Source organism: Corvus cornix, chromosome 2 (genome assembly GCF_000738735.6).
Source record: "Corvus cornix cornix isolate S_Up_H32 chromosome 2, ASM73873v5, whole genome shotgun sequence".
Taxonomy (NCBI): Eukaryota; Metazoa; Chordata; class Aves; order Passeriformes; family Corvidae; genus Corvus; species Corvus cornix.
In genome coordinates this window covers 38,534,002-38,561,540 of record NC_046333.1, presented here as the reverse complement: position 1 = coordinate 38,561,540, position 27,539 = coordinate 38,534,002, and the positions used below count along the sequence as shown (strand labels likewise).

General features: G+C 39.1%; 1 protein-coding gene across 6 annotated transcripts in view; it reads left to right on the top strand.

Moving 5' to 3' along the window:
• RBMS3 (RNA binding motif single stranded interacting protein 3) overlaps window positions 1-27,539 on the top strand; it is a 709,829-nt gene that overhangs the window by 643,148 nt on the left and 39,142 nt on the right. For all 6 annotated transcript variants that reach the window (XM_039548876.1, XM_039548877.1, XM_010398913.4 and 3 more), the window contains one exon: window positions 26,963-27,073. In XM_039548876.1, the coding sequence (XP_039404810.1) occupies window positions 26,963-27,073 (111 nt within the window). The remainder of the gene's footprint in view (window positions 1-26,962; window positions 27,074-27,539) is intronic.

Here is a 27,539-nt window from a genome sequence, read left to right as displayed (position 1 = left end):
GAGTATGCCAGCGGCAGCATGAAAGGTGCAAGCAGAGCAGCATATGGAAAAATCTGCCATTGATAATGATAAAGTATGTTGGGGAGAACTTCTGTTCTGGAAGTTTCTCAAGCCCTCACAGTCCTTCTAGAAAGGTCAATGTCTTGAAAAACACCCTTATTATTTTTTTCTGTCATCCTTCCTGTGGCCCATGGCTGAATGTAATCTGTCTGTCTTTAAAAACATCAACAAAAACATGTCTTATTTCATAAGCAGTGTAAAACCCCTACTTTGGTGAGAAGTGAGGCTGAGTAAGGAATCCAGATTCTTGCCTTTTGATTGTTGTGCATGAATGTAGCATAAAAGGTACAAATTGTTCAACTGAAATGGATCAGTTTTCATTTTCTCACTAGCAACTCTGCTGTTCTGGAGAATACCCAAAATACCACAGCAGTTTCAGTGTTTTGATTCCTACGCTCTGGAACAAAGAAGTTCCTTGTGCTCCAATCCATGTCCCTCTCCCAAGACGGCTTTTTCTACCTCATGTTTATTGCTCTACCTTTTTAGTAAACAGAGCCAGGAGTCTATCTTGAGTTTGCCTGTTTGAGTGTAAGAAAACAAAGTGTGTCCTCTGCAGACAGTTGAGTCCTGCCCCTAAGATGAAATGTAAGAATTCAGCTAGCTGGTATGAAAAGTAAACAGGAAATAATCCTTAGAAATTGGAATCTCCAGTAAGTCTTTCAACTTTTAGCTGTGTATTTTTAAGAGATCCTTTGAACATGAACTTACTTGAACTCTTAAGGCTAAAGTGTTTAAAGGTTGAAATAACTAGCCAAATACCAATGACAAAGTTCTGCTGAACAATTTTAATTCCAGTGTTTCCCAAGGCAGAAAACTGAGGACTGCCAATTCTATAACTGATAATCAAGACAGTAATTGGCAATGTTCCTTTGGAGCAGGCAGGCTCACGAGGTCATTTCTGCCTCCCTCTCACCCAGCACTCGCTGTATACAGATGTTGTCTCAGTGCTACCTAAATGGGTTTTTCAGATGCAGGTGACCATGTGCTTTCTGACTTTCTTTAGTGCCAGGTGTTGTTCTGGGGAGTGCACTCAGGACAGAAAAGCAGTGCTCGAGCTCAACGAACTTAGACCTCTAAAAGAAAACAGGTTTAAGTGATTCAGCCAAGTTACATCTCCTACGCAAGTGTAGCGGTTTTTGAGTCTGATTATACAATGCTTCTGGAATCATATCAAAGTATTGCTCCAGTCCTTTGTTCTGCTGTTGTAGAAATTAATATGAATGCCAGAAAAAGATATATTTAAGTTAGTTTGCCAACATTTTTTGACACTCTGTTAGAGCCCCCTAGTGAAACTGAGCATTTTTTGTGATGGCAGCAAGACACACCACATATGGATTCACTTAGAAAACATGGACAGGAGAACCACAAATGTTTCCAGTAGACAAGCCCTTGCATTTGAGGAACTTGTGCTGTGATGTTTTATCCTAAAAAGACTTCAGAGCTCTAGTAAAATTTTCTTTTCTTTCAAGTATTCTACAGATAGCATGAACACTAAATGGATAAACCATGGTTTTGTTTAAAGACATTTCCATTAGTGGAAAAAACCATATGTCTGTGTTTCATATAAATCTATAAACATAAACAAAAAAGATATTTGGAAAAGAAGGCATCTGACACTAAATTTGAAAGATTCCCCAGAGTTTTGTGAAGCCAGGAAATTCCGGTTGAGGTTATGGAATATTGATTTCTTTTTAACAGAAAAGATGCAACCTTACCCATCAATGTTAATTGTCAAGAAAAACCTTAACACAACAGCTGTTTAAAAGCAGCTCTATCAAAGGGGACTATTTTTTTAAAAGATAGTTATTAATCAATAGACATTAGAGGACCTTCTGTGGAAGAATGTAGTGCATTTTTAAAAAAAATCAATCTCTAATTTTGTACAAAGACTGCATTCTGCTTTCACTTTCCCCACTCCATGTACATCACCTAAGAATATCAGCAATACTTTATTTATTTCATAGCAATATATATAACGTCTCTGTTTTCGTGGAGATATGTGTTTACATCAAGTTTTAGAATTACACAGAGTCAAAATCCTGAACACAAACCTGTAAGATTCATATGTTGTGTTTGCCATTTTGAGCAAAAATTCTTCATTTGGTGAGCACTGGTCAAGTTAGTTACTTTCCAGGTGGTAGATTAATAAGTAGGCAGAATGTGGAGGATTAGAAGAGAGTGGCGGACTGTGTAAACACATGCTATTAATGATAGGCCAAGAGTTAGGTTAATCAGTGTGCAGATGGTAAAGGCCTCATCAGAGTGCTAAATTTATCTCACCATCAGGTATTTTGCCCCATGTATTGCATTCTGGTTATGCATGCACACGTGTGCTGTGAACAGGCTGAGGTATGTGACTTGTGTATTACAGTCCTCTCAAATTTACCCTCCATCGTGAACCATTCTCTTATTCTGTGCCTAGCATTGTCTGCTGTCTTGCAGTTGATGCTGATGTTACTCGCCTTCCGCAGAGAGTGCTCTGCTCTGCTGGCTTACAGCAAATCAGGCGATGTGCGTGTCGTAAGCAGGACCCCAGCCTGCTTGTAACAAAGATGGTCATGTGGTGCAATTGCCAAACATGCAAGGTCTGTGATAGTGGAAGGGAAAGGCAACAATTTTCATCTGCCACAGACAGCTAAGAGCTTTGAATGTGCTCTGTGGTCTGAGAACACAGAGATTTCACACTAGTTGGCGACAAGGCTGGGAATGATCTCTGGGTGCTTTTCCCATGTTGGAGATGTGGTTCTCATTTCCATAGCGCAGTTAAGAATACAAGATGTTACCAGAGGACAGTTCACCAGCAGAAGGGGACCTGGCTCTCCTTTCTGCCTCCCAAACCCCATCCCTGCACTGCAGGAAATCAGCATTTCCATTACAGAAGAAGCATTGGGCAGCTTTGGAGAAGGAGACAGGCTCTGGGGTTCTGCAAACCCAGAAGAGGATTCTTGAGGAAAGCCTGTGATTTACAACTAGAGTAATGCCAGGGAAGCACTGTAATTGTGATAACTCCAAAAATAGGACTTAAAAAGACTGGCACAACCTGTCAAAGTTGTAAGGTGAATTCTTGTTAGTGGAGGATCAAGTCAAGTTTTAGGCTATTGACAAGATGTTCTTTTATAAACAATTGAGTAGGAAGAAAATGATGTATGAATCAAGGTGTAATCATCACAGTTAATTAATTTACTATTTTTTAAAATACGGTATTCATTTGGGGTTTTGTCCCAGAGGCTTCAGCTGGTTTTGAAAGAAAATTCCAAATGGAAATCACGCATACTTGTTCAGCTACAAATGTATTCTATAGCTGTATTTATCCTTGCTGCAGCTCCTTTTTGACCTGAGCCTGCCTTTCCTCACATTGGCTTCAAAGAATACATGTAGGCTTAGAGCACTTAGTGACAGATACTTTTTCATCTGCCACTGATCAGCATTTTGACCTTGGAGAAAACATCTTTCTCTCAGGCTCAGTTTCAGATTTGTCTTTTTTTAATCCCAATCTATTTAGATTATAAAACTGTCATACCGCTAAATAGTTTTTAGTAGAAGTTTGTGAAAAGTCTGGTGGAACAAGGGCCTGTCTTGACTGATGCCTCTAAACACATCTTCACAGTGATACTTCTAGGGTTTAGGCTTTTCATGTTAATTATTAAAATAAATTTGTCCCAGCTACAAAAGGAAATATTGAATCTGACTTTTACCAGTATACATCAAGAGTTAACTTTACTTAAGAAAATTGAATTGCATAGGTGTGAAACAGTGAGAATTAGAAGAGAATCATGCCTGCAGCAATAAACTGATGAAGGAGACTCTGGCACCTTCTTAATCCTTAGAACAAAAGCACTTCCATAAATTACCATTATGTTACACCAAGTGTATTCAAGGACCAATTTACATAAGGAGGGGAAACTAGCTAATCTATATGTTACTTATGATTGCATCATGATTTTTCTAGTGCAGGAGTTGTGTAAAAAATTATAATAATGTACTCTAAGGACTTAGTGACCAGTTTATAAGATTCAAAAATTCCTGTGTCCAGGAACCATAAAGAATCATAGAATACTCTGAGTGGGAAGAGACGCACAAGGATCATCAAGTCCAGTTCTTCAGTGAATGGCCCATACAGGGATTGAAACCACAACCTTGCCGTTATTAACACCATGCTCTAACCAGCTGAGCTTATCTCAGTGGCATGCTACACAATCCCTTGCAAAACCTGATTAAATAGTTTGATTTTATACCTCTTGATAATCCTATCAGGAGGTTTGTTTCAAAACACCTTTGCTCTGGGGCTTAGCACTCCATTTTTAATTTCCAAACTAAAGGTGCTCCTATTCATTTTGCCTCCATCTGTTCTTGGTCAAACATTCTTCCTACATTCAGTAACTGTTGTCCCTTCTCAATGTTCCCCACATTAATTTATAGACAAAAATTTTACTTGCATTTTCATTTTTAGGCTAACTATGTTAACATCACTGCATTTGCAGTAATGTAAGGATTTTGTACCTCTTGCTGCAACAACGACCCTTCTTTGGATCTCTTCCACTTCGAATTCATTTTTCTGGGGCAGCCAGTGCTCACAGGATTCCAGCTTTTTGTGCAAACAGCATAAATACTTCCTTCTCTTCTCTAGGATGACTTTGCTGCATTGTAAAATATCTTTTTTCCCTTGTGCTCATGACTGGTAATGCAGTCGTCCTGAAATTCACTGATATACCTAGGTTTTCTCTTTCTTCCACGTTTCTGGCAGATGCTCCTACGTGATAAAGGAAACCACATGTTAGCCTAATTGTCTTCATGAATTTGTGCCTTGCTCTGTTTAAACCAGTCCTTCCTGTATGGTAGTCTAATCTGCCACTTTACTTAATGGGCCTTACTACTTTGCAATTTCCCCAAATCTTTTTATTCAAGGGAATTATTAAAAACAGTGGGTGAGAACAATCCTGATGGAGATTTTAGTGACCCTCCCACTGAAGAAGCATAGCTTCTCTTTTAGCACAACCTGTTCTCATTTCCGCTTTAGTTAATCCTTTGTCATCCCCAAAGTTTAGTAACTTCTGGCTGTAGCACTGCCTGAAATACTTTATTGACCTTCAGAGAGTTTAGATCTGCTGCATGTCCTTTGTTGAGAAAATAGGTCATTTTATTTTAAAAAATGAGGCTAGCTAGATCTATGATTTATCTATGTTCTATCTTCATTAATATCCTTTAGTCCTGGCCACTGGACCTGTGCTCATATGTTCCAGCTCTGCAACAGAGATGATCCAGTCCTGGTTCCCATTTCACCTTGAGTTCAGTGACTTCTCTGGGTTTTTTATCTCCTTTGTCTGTATTCATTTTTCTGCCCAAACACTCATTCTCTGAGTGCTGCCTCTGCTGTCTGATGGTTCATGTAGGAAATTGAGACAGTGTCCTTATTCTGCTGGGGCTACTTCTGAAGTATCTTTAATGTGTCCCCCATCCTCCCTGCATCAGGAGCCGAGCTCTGGGTTCTCTCCTTGTTTTTCACTTATCTATGTAAGAAACCTTTTGTTAGTTGTTTGAATATCATTTGCAAAGTCTCAGATAGACTTATAGCGAATCTTATTTCTGGTCTCCAAATACAGCATTTTCTTGCCTTGTTGTTTTCCTCCTTTCTGTGCTCATTCCTGGTATACTTACTGAGGTGTCTGAGTAAGTGGCTGATTAATTAACACCTTCTCAACTGTAACTGCTGAAGCATCTCAATAACATAATTATTTTAAAATTATTTTTGCAGAGGAAGTGCTAATAATTTATTTTTTTATATCAATGTATAAACGTACACTGTGATCTGACACCCTGGAAGCTGGAAACATCCAAGATATCATAACTAGTAGCTTATTATTGAATGTATTGAATGTCTAACAGTATTTGACATTCATTTTTTTTACTCTCATGGGTCAAATGCTTTCTTTTCATTACAAATGTCTTTAGAAAGAATGTGATATTGACCTAAACTTTACAGTACAGAGGCAAATCATGTGTATCTTTCCTAAACTGATTTCAGTCCCACTGAAGTGGAGTAATTGCTTAATAACAATTTTCAGATTGTAATCTTGTGGCCTTGTTTTCCTCTCAAAGCAGTGTGAATTAGGATTAAGTCCACGCATTCAGCAGTGTTTGCCACAAAGCCTCTTGTTTTGAGTCAGTGGTATCTGCAGTGCTGTTGAGAGCACGGTTTCAACCCATTTCTTACATGACTGCAAAAACAAATAGTGAAATGTAATAGCATAAACACTGAACATTCTTTGGCTGTTTCATAGTGGATTGATGAAGAATGAGTTGTGCAACACAGTGACAGATCAACAGAATCTGAAGAATTTTGAAGGAGTGACAAGTTGTTATTTAGTGAAACCACTACCTTTGTTTGGACTACGTGCCAAAGAGACTCACTTCCATCAGGGTAGGTTCTCTTATCAAATAGCCTATTGTTAACAAGCAATTGGAAATCAGGGGCTGAAATATCACTTCTTCCTACCACAATTTAAATGCAATTTGTTATTTTTTGTTACTGACTACAGCCTCTCGTTAAAGGATGTCTACTGGACATCCTTTCCCATTCTGTGCCTTTTAAATAAGCTACCTGTTTTGTAATGTCACTTCAGGTCTTGTTGCCCAGGAGAGCCCCTGTCTCTAACACCCACCCCAAATCCCAGGTGTAGCCTTTCACCACTGTGCTTTTCCGAGTGAGCAATCGAGTGGAAGTTATCTTTTCCCTATGCGTGGCAAACCATACATGCACATCCCAAAGCAGGAAGACAGTTGGGTTCCTCGTTATCAGCTGTCTACTTCTGCCTCCTAAAATGCTGTAAACTCCCAGAGTGTGGAGTCCTCATGCAGGGTTCAGTCTGGGATAACTTGGATGATTATTTCAACTTCAAGCTGAGGATCACAGGATTGACACCCTGTTACTGATCTCCGTGGTGGGACAGGAGGGCTGCATGTGATTCACACAGCACACAGCCTGCTTTCAAACAGCCTTTGTACTTTTGCGGTACGGCAATCTGCAAATCATTATGCACCCCCTCTTTGCCCAATCCACACAGGATGTGAGTCTGTGTCAGCTCCCAGCTTGATAGCCTTCCTCTTTAGCACTATCAATAAAAAACTCCTGCTTTCGGCTTCGGAAATTACTAGTCTACTGCCTTCCGCTAGCCAAGAGGGCGGGTGTCACATTCACAGATGTCCCACATCTGACAGGGTTGCGGCTAAAAGTATATTTTCTGTAGGCATGTAGGGGAAGAGACCTACCATTGTAAAGCTGGTTCATCCGCACTGCCACTACTGCTGCTGGCTAACCCAGAGTTCAGTGGTCCAGGAGAACAAGCAGTGCTTCAGGAAAAGCATGGTTGTATGCCTTCCACCACTGACATTTCTTCCTGCTGGCAGGCCATGTCATTTTTGTGGAAAGGAGAGGATTGCTCTAGATGTACTTATTTTAAATGAGGATGAAGTGTTTGATGCAATGATCATTTCCTGGTGCTTGTCACAGGTCTTGCTTCAGGGAGAGAAAGGGGTGGACATTTGTCATGAGCAGTTTGAGTGTTTCTGATAGACAGGCAGATGCAGAACCCCATCTCCCTGATTTGTGTCTGTGGAAGTAGCAAAGCTGAATTAGCTCCCTTGCTAACTCCGCTCCAAGTGCAGCAAGCAAAGACACTCATCATGACAGCTAAAGCTGTGACAGGCCACATCTTCCCCCAGGAACAGCACAGGAATAAGAAAAATTTGAAGAGAAAGACCTGTGAAATTCCCCTGGTTTCATGCTGCTTTCTGCAGACAGTAATACCCTATTCACATCTTCACCCTTCACTTGATATCCAATTTTATAACATTTCAACCTAAATCTTCACAGGTATTCAACACTTTGGGCATGTTGGTTCTACCAGGGGATGACTATGAAGCCAATTTTAGTTGGTTAGAGCATGGTGATGGGGGAAACTGGTCTTTGAAAGGGAGTCTGGGTGCTGCTGCCAAGAAAAGAGTTATGGCTCAGAGCTCAGATTTGAACTCACACAGCAAACATACCTTCAATCCATGACAGTGTTCTTGTTAAAAGCATGGATCTGGAGTAGGTCCTGGGAATTCCATACTAGTCTGACCCTTTCCTTTGCTTTGCCTACACTTTCCAGGGTAGAAATGCAAGACTATTTATCCTTGGGTGACAAAGCCAAACCTGTTTGGCTAAACCATTTTGCTTGGCTCTCACAGGTGATGTGCATGTCTTTGAGATTCTGGACTTCATACTTCATGGATAGTAACCATGGATGTTTTCACTGATATAATAGAAATGTACCAATGTGTGTAACTTCATCCATTCGGGAAAAAAAAATACTGGACGTGTGCGTAAGCCAGGTGCACTCATTATAAACATCTTGTAATAGAGCTGGGGAAGTTTCAAATACCATAATTGAAGAGAACTTTCTCACAATATTCAAAATGTGAATATATAAATACAATTTTATTCTTCCTAGAGTTTTACATGCCATTCAAATCTGTCTTCCAGATAAAAATCAGTGATACAGGTCATGGCTCTGAGAGTGTGGGCTGTGGTGATTAGGAATGATCTGTTTGTGGTGATATTTGCTTGCCTCCACAATATGCAATGTATTTGAATCCTCTTTGAGCTTCTTTTCATTATTTTGTTCAACACACAAGAGAAGAAGTAAGTAGAAACATGCCATGAGTGCTGTTGTGTCGAGTGAAGTATGAGACTCTGCATTGCCGTTTCCTTTCATCTACTTGGCCAAGATGGGACAATATGTAACCAGGCATTATGCAATATTTGTTCTGCTTCTCACAGCATAAACAGCTATGTTAACTCTTTTGTGCTGGTAAAATTCTTGTGGATAAATACAAGGGATGGAACTCTTCAACATTAACAATTCCAATATCCAGTAAAAGTCATAGGAGACTCACAGGCATTACTTTTTTATGCTGTATGTGCTAAAGGACAATTGTTTTACTCAAATGTGGTTGTTTGCCTCTGAGAAATATTTTCTCTATTTCAAAGAGTACTATCTATCATTCTGACATGATCCAAAGTGAAAGCCCAAGCCAAACAAACCAAGCAACAGCCAAATCAGCAGAAGGCTAGAATGTGTGACAGACAAAGACTTAAAATCCCAAAAGAGCCTTCTGTCAGGCACCCATTTTTACCCTAGGTATCACCAGTTAATGAGTTAGTGTGAAGTCAGTGAACACTAATGTGAAATTCTTTAGCATTGCTGTGAGCAAGTCCATTTTGCTGACCTCTGAGTTAGGAACTGCAGAAAATATCACAAGCTGCAGCCAGCTGTTCATGCCTCCTGCATGATCTGCTTAAACCTTGAAGCAGATGAGGCCTAGGTATACCCAAATAGCAAGTTTGTAGCAAATACACCTGATCTGAAGTAAAAGATGAATTACCATCTCTAAAATATAGGGCAGTTGCCAGAAAGTTTTAAAATTTTCTCTGCAGATTTAAGGGACTTGGACTGCAACTTCCTGAAAGCGATGAATCAGTTCTGATGATTGATATAAGGCTCTAATTTTCCTGAAGGTTTTCAAAGGCTTCCGAAATGTTTCTGAAATATTCTAGTAATTGGTGTTGTACAGTATTAAAATTCCTTCCAAGCTGTCTAATTAACTACAGCCATAGTTGCTTCTCAGAACCAAAATTAACTACTTGGTTTGACATATTGCGAGCCCTCTTACACAGGTGGATAATTCTAGCTCCACAAGGAGTTTTGGTCACCTAGTTTCTCAGTTCAGTGGATCTGCAATTGAATAATTTCCTCTTAATGGGTGACTTGACTAACTGGTTTGAAAGTAATTAGCAAACAGTGGACCCAATATTGAAGTGTATGATCAGCATCTTATCAGGAACTACTTATTTCCTGTGGGAAACTGCAGTCGACTTCTCAACAAATTCAGAAAGCAACTTGTTGCTCTTGCTTGTAAGGAAGCTAATCAAGGAATAGTTGCACCATCCCAGGCATGTTTTGACTTGTGATGAAGTGATCCCAAGTGATTCTAAAGGTGTTTTCAGAAAGTCTATTCTTTACTGCTATTGGATGTTTCATTTGGTCACTTTTAAGAAAGCAGTAATTGTCTTCTTACAGCCACAGACTGGAAGTGGATTTTTTATCCACTAATACATTTTAATCTTGGTGCACAGCTGTTAATGGGATATGCTTCCACTCCAGAGCAATTCAGATTGATTTTGTTTCTACTTCAGAAATATATTACAGCAGAGCCACAGTATATAAAAGGGCTCAGTGTGTTGAGATGAAGTAGCCTCATGGTATTTGCAGCTTCTAATGGGAGCTCGGTACATTTAGAGCAGAAGTGGTGATTGATTGTCTGGTGCTCAGGCTAATTGATATGGCACTGAGTTAGTCAGTAGCTCTCAGCTCCATCAAAATCACACATGACATTGCCTCTTAATATTGACTGGGTAGTTCATATGATAAAAGCAACATGTTTTGGAGGAGACTTACAGAGCTGAGTGAATCTTCCTTCAGCATCGGTTACATTCCTAGAGCATCAGTTCCTGCCTAGAGTAGCATTACTCCTCCGCTGGAAATTTTTTAAAAGGATGTTCTCAGGTCTGTTTATTTTTAATGGGCTTGGATGCGGTCACTGAGATCCTGTGAGGTCAGAAGAATGGAATGAAAGTGGTCACAGATGACACTTGAGCTATTTCCACAGCTGGGTGCACACCAGCCAGAGTAGGCGGTCCTCTGCAGATGAATTAGTTCGTTGAAGTACATGATACAAAACATCTGTTACAATGAGAACAAACAAAAACAATGTGACTTTGAAGACTGGGATTTGTTGGGAGCTGCTTGCAAGGGTGCTGAATGAGGTAGTTGTCAGAAAAATTTTCAGGCTTGCCCTTGTGTGAACTAAAGCAAAACTACACATTAAGAATACCTAAATTCAATTAAGCAAGAAACCCTCTTTTCCCAAATTTTGTTGCACTGATTCCTCATACAGCAATGGGGACGGAGAGAACCCCTCTGTACCAAATATTTTTTATACCCTAAACCTCTTTTAATACAATGGTATAATTCCAGCTGAGTGGCTGTAAAAACTTAGAAGCTACAGTGGTATAGTAACTATTATTCTGTCAGTTGTTCCCTGTGCTGCTTTATTACCAGCTGTCTTGAAGTGCAGTAGATGTTTTTCATTGTCACTGCCACCTGATGACAAATAAAACCTTCAAAATGCTTTTGCTTGAAGAAGTAGCTCACAGCTCCTAGCCAGAAGTAGACCTTTCACGTCACCTTAATGAGCCAGAGTGATCCAAACATTCCCACCCCATTTTACTCTTACAAGGCAGTTACTTTTGGCTGCCTTTGATTTTTTTTTTCTCACAGTTGAGCTGGTGAGGAAATAGGAATACTAAGATATTTATGGAGTAAACAAACATGCTGTGTGTATTAAGACTGAAGATAAATCAATCAAAGCCAGGTGTTTATCAGTTATTATAGGGCAGCACTGTTCTCATGGACAGTTTAAAGAAAATGCAACATTCCTAACACATTATTCCAGCCATGGTAATGATGAATGAGATGCAGGTATACATCAAAGCATTGGTTCCCCTATTTTTTTTTCTTTTTTTCCTAAACTGAGCAAGCTAACTGTCACACAGATTTGATGGATGAGAATCATGTCCTACATACATAATAGGAAAAGGCTGCACCACCACATAATGCTCCCAAAGAGGTTTGGTGCCCAGTCTGTGTAGGCACATTAGGTAGACAATAGTAGTAAAAAAAAAAAAAGTAAATAGAAGTTAATCCTTTAGATCAAGCATGTGGTAGGGATATGTGATTTTGGACCTGGAAATCCTTTAGTTCATCCCCTGCTGGTGGCCTGCTGTGTCTGCACAAGGCTACTACGGCTTTTTAAGGCTCAACAACTGAAACAGGAGCTTCGTGGATCTCATGGGTGTCAGATAGGCCACTGGGAGAGGGCCTCTTTCCTGGCTTTCCATCTGGGATCCAGTGGTGGGTGTCAGGAGAGCTGAGAAGCTGCAGAGGAAACAAAGTTAAACAAGATCCTTGTATTGTTCAATTGATTCTAGTTTATGCCTTCCTGATGAGTGGGGTGTCTGTATGTGTAGTCATAATTTATTATAGCTGTACAAGACAATTATGTTAATCTTACTTTTATTTCCTAAGATTCTTTGATCTCATACACATCAAAGATGTAAAATTTTAGTCTTGTTGGTAATTAGCTAGAAAGCAAATATGTTGTCTGTCAGTACAGAGGATACAAAGCACAAGAAATTGTCCTGGGGGAGTCTAGATTCTAGACTAATTTTTTTTCTCCTCACCAGATTTTAATTTCCCTTTCATCAGTTCCCTCAGCCATTAAATAAATGTACTGGAAGTAAACTTTGCCATTGTGAAATTCATTCAGCTTATTAAACCACCTAGTCAGTCAGTATGAATCCTCAATTGAGGAAAAAGCAGTTTGGTACATCAAACGAAAATGAACATCAGTGTTCCCCAAAGTTGCAACAACCCCTTGCAGTCTGTATTGATGAAGGTTTCACGCTTGCTTGCTGTTAGTTTTAAGCAGGCACAGGCTAATGCTGTGCACAGTTCTCATTTGATTCACCCATTATAGTCCAAAGGCTTTGATTTCTAACTTGTGATTAGTGCTCTGGTCAAGAACAGCAAATGAGGATATGCTAAATTATTTGGCTCTGCAGTTGCTCTTCAAAGCTGTCTTTCTGGAAGGAGAAAACATACAGGGATTATTTTACAATTTCTGCAGTGAATCTCTGCATCAGTACTTTATGCCTCCAGCTGGTGGATTTATACATGGCAGTTTATTCTGGGGATTGACCCCTCCCTCCACTTTTGTTCATGAATTGCAAAGAGATCATTATCTTCATAAATTTGTTTACAGTCCAAAACTTCCATATGAATAATTTATGGCAACATTTCAGCCTAAGGATTCTTCTCAGTGTGCATAACAAGTATTTATTAGATGGTTTCTTACTGGAAGTTGTTATTAGACTTGATTCTTTCCTGTTCCAAGGTTCGTTGTCCTTATCTTTATTATTTACTTCAGCTTCTAGACAAGATGGCTGTCTTGCCAGAAAATAAAATTTTGTTTCTTGATTAAACAAGTCTGCAGGCAGCATAGGGCCACAAAATTTACAATTGGATAACTGAAAAAAACCCAAGATCACTGAATTACAATCTGAATCTGAAAACAAGAGCAGAATCATCTCTGCTAGAGATAATTAATTAATGAAGATCTGTCTGTGGTATAAAAATCTTTTGGATACCGGCATAGTAATGTACAGTTTGGCATCTGTCTCAGAGGATTAAAACAATGTGAAATACTGGTAGCATTCCAGTTGATGACAAAACTGTAATTAATTTCAGCAGGGCCAGGATTTCAAGACAAATTTTTCAAATTCATTAAGATCTGTATGTTACCGTGATTGTTGGATTACGTAAATTTAAACCTTTCAAATTGGAAACAGCTTCTGCTAAAAACTTTGCCTCATCTAGTTCCCATTTTATGCTTCAAGCTGTGCACTTCTGCATTACTTACCTGTATCCGTAACCATTTGCAGTGACACTGAACTGAAACACCAGAAGACAGTCCCTCATGATGCTGCAGCTCCTCAATAGTAACAGAAAATACCACAAGAAATACTACCAGAAAACCATTTCATGTACTTTTCAGTACCACAAGTGGGTTTTCTGTGTGCCTAGAAAAGTCACTGCAGAACAGAAATGTGGCTGCCAGGAGGTTGGTCCCTACTGGAGTTTATCAGAACATCTGCTGTTAGTTATGATGCATCTTTTGATGTCAAAGACAAAACAAGGGTTTGTTTGGTTTCTGGAGGATGGGGTTTCACATATAATGAAGATTCACAAGCATGCAGTGCACAGAACCCAGCCCTTGAGTCCCTGTCATTCTGGAATTCATTAGAGTACTATTTTTCTATCCACACAGCTCTCAACAAAAGATGGGAGTATTAGCCATTTGCCTATCATCTCATTCTTATTTATCTCCCTTTGGATGTTTCTTGTTTCCTTTACCTCTGAGGCTACCCTTTGCCTCTGGCTAGGACTGACAAGACTATTACACATATAATACTCTGTGGATAATAAAATTTGGCTTTGTGGGCAGAATCAAATAATAGCTCTAAAACTTGTCTTCAAGTGAAAATGTGCAGAGGGAGAGGGTAGTGACATGGAAAAAGTTGTAAAAGTGTTGTTTTGACTCCACTTCCAGAGAGAACTTAGGGAGTGGGGAGGGGGTGAGAAGAAGAACAAAGACAAAGTGTCTATAATCTCCCTGTTTTCATTTCTGGGTTATTGAACTAATTTTAAGCTTTTTCTTTTTCCCCTTCAAATTTAGATAAATTCTGAAATGACATGTCATTTTGAAATATGGTGGAAACATTGCTTTTTGACAGCTCCAGTTTTTTCATTCTTTTGGTCACAATTATGTGCCAAGTGTGACCTGGATTCACAGGATGTTTTATTCTCCCGCAGACTTTTTTTTCCAGATAGTTTACTGTTCATCTCAGCAATATGTGTATACCATCCAGCTGGCCTTTTTTTCTCTAGCTTGCTCTATGATTTATTTCTCCTAAGCATAGAGATCTTCTTACCATTGTTTAAAGGAATTCTTACTGAACTCGTGGCAGACTCAGCTGCCTGATCAGTGCTTCACAGAAGGGTGATCATCCAGTTTGGGTCAAAGACTCACTCTGGTACATTGACCACAGTAGTGACCCACCAGCTTATTCCTCTCTGGCTACAGTGCAAGGTGCTCTCTGTTGTCTGAGACATTTTTGGAGCAGTATTTGGTAGCAGGCAGTTCCCATCAGCTGCCTTGTAGCCTGAAGAATTGAATTCAGGTAGGGTTTAGAAAATTACTTTGAAATAACTTGAACTGCTCGTTCTTGGCTCATTCGTAGAACCTCTGAAATTACTGTTGACCGCAATGGTAGTTTGATTTTTAGATGCCAGAGAAAATAAACATAAAGAATTTTTTTTTTAACACCTCCACAATACTCAAATAGCTGAAGGAAATTCAGAAAAGCTGCCCAAAAAAACTTTGATTTCAACCTAAACTTCTGCAAATCAGGCAGTGTGTGGAAACCACAAAACCACAAAGAAGTAAAGAACCTCTTTGTTGTATGTCAGGATCTGATTGCTTGCTGTGCGTTGACATGTATAGTACACAGTAGCTGGTAGGAAATGATGGTGTACAAAATAAAGCTGTAAGAAGTCAAAACTTTTTATGGAGATTACTGCAGTACGTATATAAGTGTAAACCAGAGAGACTCATCTGATTTACTCCTGTAAATTCATTTAGAGAAAACTGAAACAGCAGACTTGGACTTCATTTGCCTGTGTTGCTTTGGCTACTTTGGTTTGTGCAAAAGGCTGCTGTCAAGCAGGCAGCCTGCTTCTAAGAAATGCAGAACTCTTTGCATTCATCTCCTAATGCAAATGTTGACTACTGCTTTGGGCTTGAAATGGATTATAATTTGATGCCAAAAGAAAGAGATGGGTGTCTATGAATGAAGAAAGAGGTAATAATAAAGAATTTGGTAATAATTGGAGCTGAGAAAGTACTTTGTTGTCTGCTTTCTGCCTTATTTTAACCAGTATCACCAGAATTCCTCTGAAACTGGTAGTGTGATGGGATGGATGTGGTCCATTCACTAATGTGGAGAAAGGAACAGTCTTCGATGGTTACCATCCTTCTGATAAAATTGAGTGCCCTGAAAAGACCCAGTAGCCATAGACTTGGTGACAAACACCCTCTGTAGACTGGGCAGCATGTGGGACAAGGACCACGCAAGTCTCTCCTCTCTGTGTCATCAGTGTTCCTCACCTTCAAGTTAACCTGTGAGGATGCAGCCCCCTACCTTTCCCAACACTTGGGAAGGTTGTTGGACATCACCAGTCGCAGTGATGTATTTCTGTGATGAAGGATTTCTCTGTGGGTAGCTGATACCTGGACATAACTGAGAAGCTGTTGCTTGATAATGACTTTCAGTCCCAGCAATGACCAAACCTGGTGACCCAGCTTTGAGACTCCCTATTCTATTACCAGGCCCCTCAGCCACCCTATTTCCCTAATGTACTTTCAGCATATTTAACGTGTTACAGCTGTGCTCACTGCTATACAATAGTTAAGAGGCCTGCCAGCATTTCCAGTATGAACTCGTATTTTAAGGATAATAACTCAGCTGTAAAAATGTGCTCGAGGCTGAAACTTTATAAGGAAGATTTCTGCCCAAGAGTGACTTTATCTGGACAAAAAACAAAAGGGAAAATATATCAATTTAGTCATTCTTAATCAGTAAAGATATATTAAAAAGAAAGTAAGTAATCCTAGCTGGATCACTTACTTTCTCTTATTTTTAGCTTAATAATAGCCAGGATCTGCATCTTTTTTAACTTTTCATGTCTACTTCTTGGACTAGTTGAACTATTTTCACACTGAGTATTTACTCACATGTGTTGCTTTTAAATTGCTTTTCCACAATATTTTCATTTGCTTTTAAAGACAATGAAGTGTGGAGCAAAGTAGACTCAAGTCAGCCATTTTCTCTTATTTATTTCAAACTGCTCAGCATGAATCAAGAGTTTAAATGTATCCTTTTCTTGATCAATTTGGACTGGTATGTGTAATTGAAACCACCTATTCTCTTTGGACTTGCAATGGTGATGACCCAAGATGTACTCTGCAGTCTGAACGCTCATGGACTTGGGAAAGTTTAGATGTAGATCCAAACTCATCCCAGAACCCTGATAATAGACCAGCTCCTGAGTCCCCTCTATGTCACGCAGGATTTCAGACACTTTGAGGTCTTTGGTAGAAGGGAGACTTACAAATGTTAAGTGTTTACTCTAATACACAGACTGGTTTCACTGGAAGTACCTTAAAGTAAATGAGAATTTAAAATATCCAATTTTTAGTTAAAAAATCTGTTTACCCTCTCTAGACTCCTTTTTTTCTGACTGGTGACACATAGCTGAGGGCTTGAATTTGACTTCATCTATATGGAGTTGTACCTTCACTGATTTCCATGCAGTTACCTTTGAAGGACATGCTCTGTGTTCTTGCTGCCATCAGCTTTTCTGGCCTCTTGAGGTCTCCTGCATCTGGGAGAGAAGTTTTAGGTAGGGGTACTTTTGCAGCCACAGTTTGTCCAGATTGTGCCTATGTTATCAGTCGTTCAAAACAATGTAAAAACTGCAATGCTGTCATTGGAGCATCATTTAAGGTGGAGTGGACTGTCCAGGTGCAGCAAAAGCCAGGTGTTGGTGGCAGTTTGCTTGTGCAGAGTCAAGTCCAAGAAGTGACTAGTCTGGAGTTTTTAGAGTCGGAAAAATCGTGCTTAAAATTTGTAAAGGCTCTCCCCTCTGTGTCATCAGTGCTCTTCACCTTCGAGCTAACCTGTGGGGATGCAGCCCCCTACCTTTCCCAACCCTTGGGAAGGCTGTTGGACATCACCAATCGCAGTGATGGAAAGTCCCATGTTACTTTTAATGATGGAATACAAGGTAAGAAGGCACTATTGAAAATATGTGCCTCAGTCTTGGATTTGAGGTCGGACAAAAAGCGAAAAAAGACAAAGCTGGCACTGCCAGGTAGCCAGTTTTAACCAGTCAAAGGACAAATCCCAATGCAGAATGGAGTGGATTTCATCCATATCTTCCCCTAAGGAGTTACAAGTCCAGAAAATGAAATGCAATTTAGGACCTGGGCCAGGACATGTAGGCTGTGAAAATTTTGGGGTTTTAACGAGAGGAAGGGCAGGCTGGAATAGTTTTCTTTCCATTACTGTGTGGGAAAGGGCTTTGTTTAACATTACAGGTTACAAATCTAACAGAACATGACAGAGAGACAGATTTCTGTATTTGCCCTCTCTAATGAGGGCACACTTTTAGTTTTAAAGATTGGTATGAATCACTGTGATCTAGAACTGAATTGATACATAACATGAACAGTGGCTTAGTACAGGATTTCTAGTCTATCATCTTCAAGTCTACAATCTATTATTGGACAGAAGTATATCTTTAGAAAAACCTCCTTACTCACCCAGGGTTTCATTTATAGCATCTTCTACTATCTGTCTGTCCTAATAGGTAGATTAAGAAGGATTCCTGTGAAGATTATGTGCATATTACTTGTCCTCGTCACCTTTCCAGAAATTTTAAATTTGAAAAATGGGATGAGGAGGGAAAGGACATAATTTTGAGACCCTCCATACCTTTAATCTTCCTTTGTGCAGGACCTGCACAACAAGGAGTTGAGACATAGGCAGCAGATGGCAGTGCTCCATCGTGCATCCTCATGGAGGATGGACGCTGCGTTCGTAGCTGAGTTCAAGAGTGATACAATGACATTAACCTCAGCATTTTAAGGTGGCTTTCTACCCACCCCATGCAGCTGCATACTTGGATTACATGGTGGCCCTTACATCAGCATGTCTCTGAGAGTGCAGCCTAGATTTGGGCCTAGCCTATGAGTTAACTCTGATGTTGAAGAGTTGCCTTTGGCTTGACATTGGAAGGGCTGACATGAAGTCCAGGAGTAAGTGTGTGAAGCTGCCTTATTGGTATTGTCCATCACTAATAACTTCTGGTTTACAAGAGCCTTTCTGATCTCAGAGTTGCAGGGAAACATCCTGATACTTACCCATTCCTTGACCATTGTTGCCATTGTCCTCTCAAGTATTTGGGATCTCACAAAGGAGCACTCTGGTCTCTGCCACCCTGGCACTTCAGTATGTCTGCTTGGAACTTCTCAGTGATACCACCTCACGTTTTTGAAAGCTGAAGGTATTTCAGATATTTCCATCTAAGTCTGGTTGTGTAATGTCTTTGTAGTGCTGTGGAGTTAACACCATGCACAGCCATACCATTTTCTTCATTGTGTAGGGTGTTGTTTTTGCCATCTTACCTCAAATATAACCTTAATACATAGGGTTGTATTACCAGCCTGATTTTCTGTTTGGTTTGTTTTTTTCTCTTGTTGATAGCCAGTTCCTCATAATTTCTGATGTCTCCCAGTGTCATTGTTTGTCCTTCTAGTGAGTGAATCTTTTCCTCCAGCTCAGCTGCTAGATTACAGCTCACAGTGCAAGTCCCTCCAGGTTTTGGGCAGGAAATGAAATACAGCACATCTGTTACACATCACAGCTGCTGGCCTGTCACTGGCCATTGCAGTTTCGAGGCTAGAAGTGCACGTAGAAGAAATGTCACAGGCATTTCCTCCCCAAACTCAGTTAAGCACTCTCTGTGCCTGGCAAATGACCTATGTACTGAATCAACAGAGAGATCAACAGCCCAGTGTGTCAGACACTTGGTCACATCTGTTGTCCTGCCTATACAGAGCACACAGTAGGTGGGACTGCCTCACATTGCATGGAAAACCCGGGGAGAACCAAGGTCCCACCACATTAAACACATCTTACATGTTCTCATGCCACCAACCTTCTCTGTACCTCTACATAAAAGCACAAGCCTCTGGAGGCAAATCTTCCTGTTAAAACCTTCCCTTTTTTTGTCTTAGGACATGTTTGCCTGAGTGAAATAAATTAGTAAGCATTTTGAGCCAATAACAGAAATTTTTACTCATTGCTCATTAAATGTGGCTCATGAACAAGAAGTTTACAAACCAGTCACTGTTGCTTTTAATTACCTTTGCCATAATAAATCCTGCACTGACAGTTTTAAACATTAAAGAAAACCTATCCACATACTGAAAAAATGTTGCGGCCTGGTGGGTGTAATAGAATTGGCAATATAATTTATCTTCCCATGTGCAATTTTGTGCGTGTATATATGTATATGTAAAATCAAACTATTGAGGATACAAGTATGGCATCCTTTTTGAAAGTTTCATTTGAACCCACTAAGGCAAGGAAGTGAAAATTTAGGCTAAAGATTGGTCCTGGCTTGTATTTTAATTGTACTGTTTGATAATATCCATTTATCAGCTTGTTAGAACTAGGATGTGCCATTAAGTCCATTTTCACACCTGGTTATAGGCAAGAAGGGAGGGAATAGAACAGAACTGTTTGAGGGGAAATATTAATTGGATTTACCTTTAGTAGATGAAAATCCATTCTGATGCTAAGAAAAACTAGTCCACAGAAATGAGACTTCTGAGAGCATGATTCCCATTTACTAGGATGGCACACCAGCTGCTGGGAGACAGTGGAGGAAGGATTTCATCCACATCAGAATATATATATATATATAAGAATATAAACAGAATGGAATTGCTTATTTTGACATGGACTGAAATCTTTGGATATTTCTTTCGTGAAATCTGATACTGGGAAGGGCAGGAGAAGATTTGATCTGTGTATTACAGTGGTTATATCCCAGGCAAATCACCACCTTTGTGTTTCTTCTTTGTCTTCCGGGGATGCTAAACCTTATTTGAGAGTTGTGAGGATGCTTCTTTTAGTGGTGACTGTTCTTGACAGAACAAAAGCACTGGTACGTGGAGTGGCTACATAAAGCCGTCATACAGCCAAGTGCACTTATAAGCTGAAGAGTAGGGAAAAAAGCAAATGTGATTTCTCGTTCCCCTCTAGAATATGTCAGATGAGGGAGCAAGAGCTGCCTATGGCCTCTCTGCCTTCTCCAGTACTTGCTGGAATGACTACCCCACTGCACCAGGTCATTCCCTAATTGCTGTGGAAGGCCCAAGCTAAACTACTCCCATTTATTAATGCATATAATACCAGTAATTTTATTTTATTCCTGGGGTAAGCTGAAGAAGGGTATGAAAACTTCATATTTTCAGTCTATAGAGAAGCACATGGGCTTGTGGTCCATCCTGCATGGGCAGACAGTAAGGGCAAAGGTATAGAACAGAGCTCACAAAATCTGCTTCAGAGTCCCTGTAGAAATTCAAGTGTATTTTTCTTTCATAAATATTCATAAATATTGTTATTTTCTTCAATGGCCTTTCTTTTGAGATCTATTTTGGGTGAAAAGTTTCAAGTCACCATGCAAAAGTCACCTTAGGCACTGAGTGACACTGGCAACTTTTTGTTTGCAACAGAAATGCTATTTTCTTTTTTTTGTTAAGTCCTTTTAGATTAACAGACAGAGGTATGCTAAGAAATTTTCTGGTTTTTTCAACTCTGGTAGAAGCATAAACTACTAACAGTATGGTACTGCTTGATATAATACATTTTTTAACTGGTACAATATAGTTTCAGGTATTGCTTTATTTGTGGACACAGTTACTAATATAAAACTCTTCCTGTTGCATCACCTGTGTTTTCCTTATATCTTGATGTTCCCATTTCTATATCCTTTTAATCTGCATTTGTACATGTAGGCTAGTATCTGTACGTTATCAAAAGCTGTATTTCAAACTAGGAGACAGGAAATACAAGGCAAGAAGGACAGTGGGAAAGAAACCATCAAAAAAACCTTGGCTATTATTGTAAGAAAGGTGAAGCGTACACAAGGGTCACCTTTGTTCTTTATTTACCACACTGTATTTGGATTCTTAATCCTTTAAAACCAGTTACTTCTGGGCAGTAACTCTCTTGGACCTATGACATATACTTTCAGCCAAGGAAAGAAGTTCACAAACACACAGCAAAAACATAAGAAAGGGAAAGCAAATATGTCCATTGCTCCAAGGAGATTCAGCTAAGTTATGAAGGTGCTCTCAGATAAGAATTTGAATTTATGCTCAAGATCCAAAATATTACCATTTGAACTTGTGGTTTAGTACTCAGTACAGAAGCAGGGCTCAGCCTTGATGAAGGTCTGTATGAGGTTTGCCTATTCCAAAGTTAAAGTTGCTTTAATTAAGTGGAGGGTTTGGGCTTCTTGCTCACTTTACCGCATTTTTAGTATGCTTTGAAAATCAACAGTGTAATGAAATGAAAACAAATCCTAAGATTTGCAGAATATACATTTTTAGCTGATGTTTGCTGATCTTTTTCACCATACTCAAATCATGATTTAATCTCTGATAAACTGGCAAATGCCACGGCAATTGCTGCCTTTTCATTGAGAAAGGGAAAATAAGTTTCCCTTTGTTTTGGAATACCAACGAGTATTCCCAGCAGAGTCGATGACAGAGGACACAGAGGATTTCAAAGCTGCCTTTAATTTTCCTGCAACAGTCATAGGAGTTTGGCCACCTACCAATAAGTTTGGAGTAGTTCAGTGGGCTCGCAGTTCCATCAAGGGCACCTGCTTTTCTCTGCTGCCTGTAAGAGGCAGCCCAAGGAGATGGGACAAGTCAGACTAGACAGAACAGTAATTCGAAATATGGCCATCATTTGTTCAGTATGCAGAGAGAGTATATTTATCTGCAAAAAAGCACGCATGTTGATTTTTTTCATATTAATTCTTGATAGATGTGTCTGTCTGATAAGCACAAGGAAAGTCATAGTTTCACTTAGTTTAATAAAACCTCAAGAAACAACATGTTCTCGATAACATAAAGGCATTCACCCTGTAGTAGGGTAATAAATTTTCAAATTGAATGGCCTGGTGCTTATATGTCTGCACAAGATATCTGTAAACAAATTTGAAAAGTAAGTTTTCTGCTGTAATGTTTATTGGCTTTACATTGGCCAGTGTTTATGAAGCAGAATTTGTAACTATGGTTAACTTGTTAAAACTTCTTAAATAAAGGAAAAGTAAACTGTAAAATAAAAAGGTGCTTACTGTAGGCTTTAAAAATTATTTATTCAGCTGGTCTTTTCCCCTTAAGTCCAATATCAGTATTAGAACACTGAAATAAAATATAAGCCTTTAATGCAGTTCATTACTGTAGAAAGCTGTGGCTAATTAATCCATCCTCCCACTGGCCCCTAAATGCATCCCTCAACTAGTGAACTCTCCATTCCTAAAGCCTCCTAATAAACTTTATTTCTGATGTCACTTTCCCACCTTTCAATACACAAAAGGTGGCTTCTGTCTTTGCATCAACATAGACTTGTCCTGCTGATGCTTTTTGGTGTTGGCAAATACATAAAGATTTTTACCTAATATAATAAACTGGTTTTGGTGTCCTTCCTGTAATTTGGGTTTGTTGCCATAGAGGGGGTGTACAGTGTTTATAGTTAATAAAGTCAGGCTTTTTTCTCTGTAAGTGATAGACTATATTCTGATATGTATACATTCATTTTTTTATAGGAAAGGTATGTTCATAAAACTTAAAGCATTCTAAAACAGCAAGGTCTATCAAATAAAGTAAAGGGGAAATCAAATCTGTGTGTCAGTTTATCTTAGGTTTATAAAAATGTTGCAAAAAATATGCATGTCTATGTCATTATTCCTTACCATTTGGCCTGTTAATTTCTTTTAAATCCACTATAGCATCGACACAACTGTATGACAAATCATGTGCCAAGAATATCTTGCCAAATTTAAAAGTCATTATAGTAACCAGTTTCTTGTGGGAATTACAAAAAAAAAAAAAGTAATCATACTGAGGCAACAGGAAAGATGTAAACTATTGACAGGCCAACTACTTTTTTTGGCAAAGACAGTGGCAAAACTTTCATCATAATTTCTTCTACAGGTTTTTTGTAATAAGGCTGGGCGTTAAGTAATGGTTTGCAATGCTAAGATGTCTTTCTATACATTTACAAACTCAGCAAAATCAGACATCCAAACAGATGAAGACAAAACAATATGTTTGATATAACCTTTGCCAGTAGCCAACTGGATGTTTATCAGCAATTACATATTATGGGCTGAAAAGAATAAAATTACTTTTAATATGATGGCAACATCTGATGCAAGACATTTTTGTCTTCTACAGCTAAATAAATTGAATATGAATGGACTTGACAGCATGTATTATGATACCCGTTATGGTCTGGAGACTGGGTGTTGCCCTAACAACCAGACAATATTTCCTTAATTAAGTATAATTTCTTTCCTACATGATCACAAGAAGATTCTGAACTGGTGAATTAATGATCTGGGAAATGCATGTAATTCTCTGCTCTAGGTAACTGTCAGCTTAAAACTCTTTAAGCTGTCTTAGGAAAGCTGCAAATACTTGATTTGTTTTCCCAGCTTCTTTTTCTAACGTATTAAATGCTGTATATTTAGGGTCAGGAATACATATATATATATTCAATTTGAAAATAATATGTTTGCTGTCTCTCAGCAATTTTTTTGTCCTTGATATATTTTCTCTCCAGTCCATATTTTTTTAATAGTTTGTTTGCAATACCTTGTCTTGCTTACTTATTTGCTGAAAGACATTTGCTCTCAGATTTTTCTACTATATGTCTAGTACTTGCGTTTATTACACTAAATCATAAGACTTCCTTCATCACTGCCTCTTCCTTCCTTCCAGGTTCCAGAATTTATACACAGTAGTAGTTATCAGTCTGTCACAGCAAGTTCCTCCAACCATACTTTTGCAATAAGGATCTTTGCACAGGATTGCATCCAGAGGGTTCTTGAATAGCTCCAGTGAGGGAAACTCCACACCCTCTCTGGGAACCTGTTCCAGTACAGGGTCACCAGCATAGCAAAGAAGTTCTTCCTCATGTTCAGGAAATTCCTGTGCATCAGTCTCTGCCTGTTCCCTCTTGCCTGATTGCTTGGCACCACTGAGAAGAGCCTGGTTCCATGCTCTTGATACCTTCCCTTCAGTTGCTTATATACATTGATGCCCTCTGATCATCTTCATGGCCCTCCTCTGGAACCCTTCAAACAGGTCCACATTCTCTGTATACGGGGGCCCCCATAGCTGGGCACATCTTGAAGTGGGATCTCATGAGTACGGATAAGATGGGGAGAATTGCCTTCCTTGACATCACAAGTGGGACCTCAACTTGTCTGTCATGGAAAGCCCTGAGGCAATTGTCTATCTTTTAGCCAAAGGAGAAAACTGCGTGTAGAGCAAACTGAGAACTGTTTATCAGTTGACAAATTTAGTTTGAGCGCTTATGGTTTGATACAGTAAAAATGCTGATCACTCTGAGCATAGAGCTTACAATTTCCTATCATAACCAAAAAGTGCAGGTGAAGTACAAACCCTAGGACCTCATCTGGCTGCATGGTATCCCAGGCCACTTATTTCAAAAACAAAATATGGACATTATTTTCCTTGTACATGGTTGTTCTCTAGACTCTTGCACTGAATCTGCTATGCTGGAACTCCTGGATGGGCTGAATGGATGTGTGCCTCACAGATTTGCTTTTAGACTCTTTCACCCAAAGAGAAGACTTCACTGTGGTAGTCCATTAAATGAGTTAATCAGTAGGTTAATCTATGTAAACCAGTGCAAATTAATATAGCCAAGAAAGTGGCAAAAGTGGCAAGTGTTGTAGGTTTGATACATGCACACTGATCGGCTTGTTTTCTAAGCATTTATTTGGAATTGTGACAGATACTCCACAAGGCTAGCTTCTGTAATTTTTCAGGTTTCTCTAGAGACTCTTGTCAATGCAAGAAATGTAATCCACTCTGTGACATAAAACAAGTGTGTATGTATTTCATATGCTGAGAGTATTACAAAAAGGACTGACCAAAATGAGCCTACCTCCTTCTTACCCCACTGCATGCAAGGAATGAGTTTGCAGGGACTGCAGACTCAATACTTCTCAGATAGGATGTGCATAGAAAAAATATTGCTGGAAGGCGAGGCAGAATTGAATTGGTATTTCCCCAGAATCTTTAATTTTTATTTATTTTTAATTGCAGCTGAAAGTTTGAAATCTTTAGCTTCTAATCAGATCCTTGGCAATAATAGCTCTATGTAAATGTGAGACAGACACATAAGAACAGGTGTGCTGTGGGTTTTGAAACAAGTTTGTTTTACAGGTTGGTTAAACAAGTTTGTTTATAGGTGGGTTTTTCCAGTATTCTCAAAGGGGAAAAAAAGCCAATTTTTTTGTACAAATACATTCTTCGGCATTTTTCGCGCTTTGTGCCAGATGTAACTGTGATGTGTGCATGCAAACATGCATACAAAGTAAAGTTATTATTTCATATGAAGAAATAGCTGGAAGTACCTTCTTATTTCACTATCTGCAAGAAAAGGAGCAGACCACTCTTTCTGGCTGACTTTCTTTAACCGACACAGGAAATAGCATTTTACAACGTAGAACTGAAGAGAATCAACACTTCACTAAGGCAGGCTGTTGCCAACATGGAACCTTGGGAAGTGGGAGAGCAAAAACCAAGGAATATGAATGGCAAAGAAGCTCTCTCTCCAGAGCTCCTCTGGAATGTCTTTTGTTTCATTTTATGGTCAAAGTCTTGTTCTTGCTTTAGTACATATGCTCTTTGTTATTAATGTCTTTGTTTTTCATGCAGAGAAGAACAATGCTTTTAAACACTCTGTATGTGTTTTAAATGGATGTCACTACCAAACTCACTGTCAATAGCTAGTTTTACTTAATCAGCTATAAAATATCATGGGTAAGGGTTCTTAATGTAAACTGGAAAAATCCAAGATAATTACCATAATAGGCTGAAGATCTCTGAGACTGAAGGTTTTAGAAGTCAGAGGAAATTGGGGACATATGCGTTCTGTCTGTAAGATTGTTCTATATCGGATATGGAAAAATCGAAATGACAGGTATTTTGCAATGTACAGTAGCATTCATCATAGAAAGAACATATGCATTTGTGTGTCAGAAGCAATGAAGTAAAAAATGACACTTAATTGGAGCTGACATAAAATGGCCTCATTAGCAGTACAAATATTATGTGTGTGTAGCTTGGTTGTCAATAGGAACAAAACATATTTCCTCTGACAGATATATTAGTCTCTTTTAAGATTCATGTCAAGTTTTCAGTCAGGTTCACTCATTTAGAGAATGCTTTTTTTTTTTTTTAATAAGAGAGAGGTTGGACTGTAAATAATGTGTGTTTCTAGGGTGCTGTGATAACACCAACAATGGACCACACTATGTCAATGCAGCCAGCAAGCATGATGGGCCCTCTGACCCAGCAGATGAACCACCTTTCCTTGGGCACAACAGGAACGGTAAGATCACTATTTGTTTCTCTATTGCAAAGCATCTCTTGCTTACTGAGTTTCTTAAGGTAATTTATTAGTCTTTTGAGTACCTTTCAGTGCTTCACCATCATGCAGTCAGCATTAGTTATTACAGAACAGAAATTACAAAGTAGTATGAGTAGTAAAATGGTAGGTCAACAAAACCTGTTCTATATTTAAGAGGAGTTATCTGTACTAGTTCTCATGTAATTGTGGAAGTACTGCTCTATCAACTTGTTTTTTAATAGGAAGTTATTTCCCTGTCAGTCTAGAAAGTTTCATACCACTGGGAACGGGAGTTCTGGCTTTGTGGTAGGATCCACCACTCACTTCAAACCATAGCAGCCAGCCATATGTATTTTGTTCCAGGCTTAGAAATGTGATTTTTGGTCGAGGTCAGCTCTGTTTCCAATATATCATATTTAAACATGCGTATTTCAACAATTATTTTCTT